The sequence below is a fragment of the Lampris incognitus genome, chromosome 20, assembly GCF_029633865.1.
Source record: "Lampris incognitus isolate fLamInc1 chromosome 20, fLamInc1.hap2, whole genome shotgun sequence".
Taxonomy (NCBI): Eukaryota; Metazoa; Chordata; class Actinopteri; order Lampriformes; family Lampridae; genus Lampris; species Lampris incognitus.
The window spans coordinates 11421907-11429476 of record NC_079230.1 but is presented as its reverse complement, the minus strand read 5'-3'; the positions used below and the strand labels follow the sequence as shown (position 1 = coordinate 11429476).

General features: G+C 46.6%; 1 protein-coding gene across 1 annotated transcript in view; it reads left to right on the top strand.

Moving 5' to 3' along the window:
* Positions 1–3310: 3310 nt before the first annotated feature.
* htr2cl1 (5-hydroxytryptamine (serotonin) receptor 2C, G protein-coupled-like 1) overlaps positions 3311–7570 on the top strand; it is a 41899-nt gene continuing 37639 nt past the window's right edge. The window contains exon 1 of the mRNA XM_056300625.1: positions 3311–3731. Coding sequence (XP_056156600.1) covers positions 3311–3731 — 421 coding nt within the window. The remainder of the gene's footprint in view (positions 3732–7570) is intronic.

Below are 7570 nucleotides of genomic sequence, written 5' to 3'. Positions count from 1 at the left end.
CGGGATCATCGAGGAATGGCGATGCCATTTTCCAGGAGAACTGACTGGTCTGCAGGCGATGCTTTTACACGTGTTGATCTGTTATCTCGAACATAGCCTGCTCCGCGGCAGGTTTGGTGTGCAGCATGAGTTACCGTGGCGATGTACCTCGGTAAAAAGGGAACCACCGTCGTGACAATGAAGATCCGGGGTTAAACCTGAAGTTATCTCGCTAACCCCATATCCGGCTTCGTAGTATAGGCCTCAGGTCGTTGGCCGGAGTATTCACAGCGAGCGAGTGGGCGTGTTGATGAGGTTTCTAGCATGCGAATGATGCGAAACCGTGTCAGTCGCTTGCCACTCTTTCGCTGATATTGCGGATACGTCCAAACACATGTAGTACTGATATCAACACAAAAGCCTTGTCTGTCATGTCCTGCCTCCTGCACCCTCTACCCAGATGCCACCCCTCACCTAGACCAAAGTTAGTATTTCCAGCAGATGGGAATGTGTCTGACACAGACTATCTCCTGTTAGGTTCATTATTACCTGACAGGGGCGGAGGAGCAACTTCAGACAATGCCTGGATCTGAGTCCCTAGACATTGTCTGAAGTTGCTCTTCCACCCCTGGCTGATAATAGTGAACCTGTCTGAAGTTGATATGACAAAAGGGCTTTACAGCCTTCTCCTTCTCAAGTCTCTTACACAGACGCACACACACGTGTGTACGTACAGTCACCACACACACACACTTCTTCACTTTAGTGTTAAATCATCACCTGTGTGATAGGTACCCAGACAGCAAAATGAAACTGGGCCAGATCCGGGCCGGTTGTATCACAGCATCTGGTGTGGAGCCGCAAAACGGGTCTGCCAAGTGTCTTTTTGCACAAGGGGCCAATACCGGCGCGGCTCCGTCTTACGGACCTGTACCAGCTTTGGGCCGTAACTGGCCCAGATCCATGCCATAGCTGTGAACTTAAAAACGGGTTCAGACTGTAGGAGGCCACTCTGGCCAGGGGTGTGGGGAGGTCTAGGAGCGGATGTGATTGCTATAATGATCTGCCGGAATCGGCGCAGAGGCGGGGGGGCGGTCTATGGGCGGATGGGATTCCTATGGCGATCTGCCGGGCTGAGAGCGGATCCGGCCCAGTGTCAGGTGCTATGAGGGTAAGGGCAAATTGGGGAGGACAGCCAGTACTCTCTCTCTCACACACACACACACACACACACACACACAAGCACACTGTATTTGTGTGTGAATCTGTGTGTCTGTGTAAGAGAGAGACAGAGAGCGAGAGGAAAGTCCCTATTAGGATAGAAAAACCTGAAACCACATACCTTGTGTGGGCACACCTTGTGGAATAACCTGCCTGCTGCTATCAGACAGTCGGAGTGTGTTGAGTCCTTTAAATCCAAACTTAAAACCCATCTTTTTGCCTTAACATCAAGTTAGTTGCTTTTAAGTTGAGTACTTCACAACCTGTACTGCATGGCAGGTCAGTTTCTGTCTCAATGAATTTACCGAGCTCTTTTCTGCCGAGGAGATTACAGTGTATAGATTATGACTAATTGATGACTTAACTGATTATGACTAATGACTATTGCAAACTGTCCTCTTCTCTCACGTCTTTTCTCTCTGTCTCTCTGAATGACGTCTTCTCCTTTCTCATTTTCTGTGCGTGAATGTTGTCATGTGAGTCTCCCTCGTGTGCACGTGCAGTCGGTCCTCCTCCCAGGTCTCCATGGTGACGGTGGTCGCCACCTCGATGCTGCTTGGCATTCTCCTCGTCCCATTTTCTTTTTATGTATAACTTATAAATCCATACAATTTTTGTTATCCTGTTTATTTATTTATTTTTCACATGGTGATGGCGGTCGCGTGGCTCGGGTCCTGGGCTGTTGCGGCGGCGCCTGGACACCACTTGGCATCCTGCGCATCATATTCTTCATAAATTCTATACATCCATTATAATTCTTGTGTCCTCTTTCAGTGTTGTGTTGTGTAAATTGTATAAACACAACATCCATTGCACGTTGTGCGTCTTGGGAGAGAGATCCCTCCTCTGTTGCTCTCCCTGAGGTTTCTTCCTATTTTTCCTCCCTGTTAAAGGGTTGTTTTTTTTTTTAGGGAGTTGTTCCTTATCCGATGGGAGGGATGTTGTGTTGCTGTAAAACCCACTGAAGCAAATTTGTAATTTGTGATATTGGGCTATATAAATAAAATTGGCTTGACACGACATTTTATGGGTCCCCATGAAGGAAAGGGTCTATTTTAAGGATAGGACTTGGGTTTAGGGTTAAGGTTGGAATTAGGATTAAGTTGAGGTTAGGGTCAGGCTTAAGGTCAGGCATGTAGTTATGATGGTTAAGGTCAGGGGAGATGGATGTAGTCGATGAGAGGTCCCCACAAGTATAAGGTGACATGGTTTGTGTGTGTGTGTGTGTGTGTGTGTGTGTGTGTGTGTGTGTGTGTGTGTGTGTGTGTGTGTGTGTGAGAAACCTATACAATTACAAATGTGTTTGTTTTCCCTAGCAATCGATTAATTGATTCCTTCATTCGTGTTCCTCTCTTCTGCAGACTGCTATGAACATCAAGCCTGTCAACATCTCATCTTGAAGGAGAAGGACCACCTTGGACCTGACAGACCAGAGCAGCTTTCTGATCCGAGACATCAAAAGCGCCGAAGCAGATCAGCGTCTGTCGACAAACCCGGCAAAGCTCGTGAGGTCGTTCAGTAAACAGGGAGCAAAAAGGGGGGGGGGGTTGGCCACCATGGAGAGGACAAACCCCATTTTCAGCTTTTATTTAGTAACTCCCAATCTACACAGAAAGAAGCAGTTCTGTGACTAATTACGAAAGCCAGCACGCGAGACTTCTCTCACTGCGCCCCGGGGACTTGTAGCCCGCGATTAAGTGGTGAGAAATGGGTGATTCATACCCAGGGAAATCTTTTACAGGGGATTGGAGCTAGCGAGGCTTATCCCGTTGTCATAAAAACTTGTCGCTAATCCCTCCCTCTCGTCGCCTCCTCTCTCCCTTCTCCTCCTCCTCCTCCTCCTTCCTTTTCCCCACATCTCACTCCATCCCTTCCCCCTCTTTTTCCCCGTCTGTGAAGTGTAGGAAAAATCTTGCCTTGATAGAATAATCTCATTTGTAAAAAAAAAAGCTTCACACTTGTCTGCTTAGTCGACACATGTTGAGTGCGTCTCCCTGCTGCCCCTCGTCTTCCCTCTTCTGGTGAAGAGGGTGTACTGCAAAAAGGGGCCCCCTCTTTCCGGGAAACCTCCGGTGGGATCTTCAGGATCCACACCCCCATCCTTTCCGCCATGCGTGGCCCGGCGAGGGCCCTCCTCGGCGGGTTCGGCTCCACCACCTCCTCCTCCCTGGAGGTCGGGGGCTGGGTGGCCTGGCCGAGCAACACCTCCCTGGAGCTCAATCAAACCGTGGGCGGCAGTGGCGGTGTGGACATGGCGGCGGCGGCGGCAGGCCTAGCCAGCGGTGGCCTGGAATCCAACCTCACCCAACATTCCGTGTCCCGGGCGGCGATGAAGGAGAAAAACTGGCCCGCGCTCCTCATCCTTGTCATCATCGCCCTGACCATTGGCGGGAACATCCTCGTCATCCTTGCCGTGTCGCTGGAGAAGAAGTTGCAGAACGCCACCAACTTCTTCCTGAGGTCGCTGGCTGTAGCAGACATGCTGGTGGGCATCCTGGTCATGCCTATCTCCCTCATCAACATCCTCTATGGTGAGTTGTGGCTGTTACCCATGACCATGTTACCCACCTTCGCCCTCTGTATGCTCCTCGAGATGCATGATGAGGAGAGAGCGCACTTGGGTGAGATGTAAACTTGTTGAGAATGTTTTTTTTTTCATGATAGGTGTTACACACATACACTTGTGCATGCATACACACAAGTACATGCAGGCTTTTATCACACCATAGTTTCCATACATGTATACGTATGTGTCTTTTTGCTTGTTAGTGCAAACATAAACTAAAACACAACACACACACACACACACACACACACACACACACACACACACACACACACACACACACACACACACACACACACACACACACACACACACACACACAAGCATCGTCATCTATCTGGTTTGGTGTGTTATACCTGCGACTGAATATTTGAGAAAAACATGAATAACCTCACATCACAGCTGTAAAACAAGAAATCGTCTTTGCACCATTTCCTGCTTTAATCGCCCACTTGCACCTCATTTCAACTGCAGATGTCTGCCCTGCACCAGGCAATCCAACCCACTCCCCAGCTGCTGCTCACCATAATTTCCCACATCGATATTTCTTTCACTGGTTTTCCTTATAATTATCTAAATGATCATTGCCTCTCAGGAGAATCACAGAAAGGGGTCACGTTTCCTGTCTACATGCTAAAAAATGTATTGGTCTCAATGAATCACTGGCAGATTGAACAGAACAACCTGCTGTCACAGAGTTTGCACTTTTCTACCAGCATGTGAGCTAGTAGCTCTCTACATTGGCAGTCTCCTGTACTGAAATGCACAAATGCAGGTTGCTTGATGCTGTATTGCAGTTGTTTCTTTCACTGAGCTGAACGATACGCAGGTACTTTGGTAAACCTGTGTGAGTACAGTTGCAGGTAAACCAACTTCGATATGTGGCCTGTGATAATTGTGAAGGTGAACATTGTATATCACATCTCCCATCTGCGGCAATTTTGAAAAGTCAATTTTTTTAGTTCTATTAAAAATTAATAATAATAATAAATAATAATAATAATAATAGCCTCCCCGCGACCCTGAGAGCAGGATAAGCGGTTCAAATAATGGATGGATGGATGGATAATAATAATAATATCAAATACATTAATAAAAATATTATTTTTAATAATAATTAAAATCAATAAATGGGGAAGGTTGCATCAGGAAGGGCATCCGACGTAAAATCTTTGCCAAATCAAATATGCGGCTAATAAATCAGATTTCCATGCCGGATTGGTCAAGGCCCGGGTTACCAACGAACACTTGGCCAGCAGGGTGCCGGTGGAAACCTTGCTACTGTTGGGCGAAGGAGAAGGTATGTCCAGAGGCAGCAAGAGAGGAGGAAGGGTAGGGGTATGGAGGGGAGAGTCGGAACTTTGAATGTTGGCACTATGACTGGTAAAGGGAGAGAGCTGGCTGATATAATGGAAAGAAGAAAGGTAGATACATATACTGTGTGTGCAAGAGACCAGGTGGAAGGGGAGTAAGGCCATGATGCAAATGGGAGGAGAAATGGGGTAGGGCTAATTCTGAAGGAAGAGCGTCAAGAGCAGGCATGGCCTGTTCATATGGGCAGGTGGGGCAGCGCCCCACTAAAAAAAAAAAAAAAAAATTATCCACCCAAAACCATATTCCTCCTCATAAACTATTTCCCCACGTTAATACATCGTAATTTACATTGCAATAAATATTGCCTAGTTTTTGTACAATAAATGAATCAAACTATTCAACAACTTTTGATCTTTGAAAGTTAAAATCGTCATTTCAGTGATTCGGTCTCGGGGCAGGAGACCTCAGCGCCCAGCTTTCGCTTGCAGATTTATTATAGCGTCTTGTGGTCAAAGATGGGAACTGCAATAAGCGTCAATAGAGGCTCATTGGGGCAGAAATGAGTCTGCCCTACTGCCGTACTCTGCAACCCTCTACCATTTTCTTGACTTAGTCCGCACATTTAGACTACTGCAGAAATGGCGACCAGCATTGTTGCACCTGCTGTTTCTAACAGTGTAGAGTTTGTTTAAAACAAAAAACAAAAAATGATTTGAATGACTACAATTACAAGACAAGTTAGTAATCAAGTAGCTTTGCCCTTATAGACCAGGCATTAACATTACTCAGCGAACAAAGGACAAAGGGAAAAACTACAAGAGGACATTTTTGCGAACATGGTATGAAAAGAAAACATGGCTATGTAGTTGCTCAACACGGAATACAGTATTCGGTTTCCCGTGCCTATTGTTCCGGTCACCTGTAGCAGGGTCAGGGCAAGGGGATATATGGACTAACACAGGGCTGAGTGACTTGAAGCACTTTTCCGAACGGGCTAAGAAACATGAGTCATGCAAAGCACATTTACACTGTGCTATGAAACTAGCCGTGCTTGGTCAAGCTAACATAGCAGCACAGATTGATGATAGCTACCTAGCTAGAGTGTGTGGAATCACAATAAGGAGGTGGACAAAAACCGGCACATTCTGTCAAAGCTCATAGACTGCATAAAATTCTGTGGAGCATTTGAACTAGCCCTTAGAGGACACAACGAGACCAAATCATCCGATAACCTTGGCGTCTTCCGTGGCCTTGTGGATTTAGTTTCGTTGTTGGATACTGCAATGCAAGAGGGCCTAGAAAAGGCAACGGTTTTCAAAGGTAGGTCCAAAAGTATCCAGAACGAGCTACTCGATTGCATGCTAGACGTAATACAGCTGTCCTTCTCATAATTATGAAAAATTGGAGTAGGCTATTTTTAGACATTGCTTTAGTTTATCATGGGTGGGTTTTTGTCGCTTACACTCGGGTTAAAGGATAGCCTATTGTTCGTCTTTGAAATGTGTTGGCTACTGCGGCGTTATGTGGACTGCTGGCTGGTATGTTTACAGGTATGTACTGTCTATTCTTTAATATAGTAATTATTATACTGTTGTGTTGCTAAGGGACCACTCGAAGACACACGTCTGTTAGCATACGCTTCTTTACTTCAACAACTCACGTCACACTCCTTCTCCCCTCTTACAGTCACTTACATCCTATCTTGTCCTCTAGCTCCCCCTACTGTCCCCCAACTGCATCAACTCAAGACATCACATATACTCAATTAATATACGTATTTAATATACTTAATTATTAAAATAATGATGCCAAAGTGGGCGTGGCTATCGATTCGGGAGCTGGAGCCAATGCCTGCCCTACTAGTATTTATGGCCACGGGCCACTACTGGTCAAGAGTGTCCTGAAGGGGGTCCACGGCTGTGTAGCGGTCTAAGCATCGGCTTTGTGTCGATGCAGTTGCCCACTGGGGACTGGGGTTCGCACCCCGGTCTCGTCACATCCGACTATGGCTGGATTCGATGACGCAGCAATAATTGGCAACGCTGTCTTTGGGGAGGGGGCGGAGTGCCCTGAAGGTGAAGAGAGTGTCAGACAGAGTGATGAGTATGAAGCTGGAAATCAAAGCGGTATTGATTAATGTTATCAGCACATATGCCCCGCAAGTTGGGTGTGAGATGGAAGAGAAAGAAGAATTCTCGAGTGAGTTGGATGAAGTGGTGGGAGTGTACCCAAGGAGGAGAGAGTGGTGATTGGAGCAGACTTCAGTGGGCATGTTGATGAGGAGAACAGAGATGATGATGAGGTGATGGGTAGGTATGGTGTCAAGGAGAGAAATGTGGAAGGACACATGTTGGTGGATTTTGTGAAAAGGATGGAAATGGCTGTGGTGAATACATATTTCAAGAAGAGGGAGGAACATAAGAGGGGGGGAAAGTGCACACAGGTGGACTAAAACTTACATAGGAGGTGCGATCTGAAAGGGATTGGAGG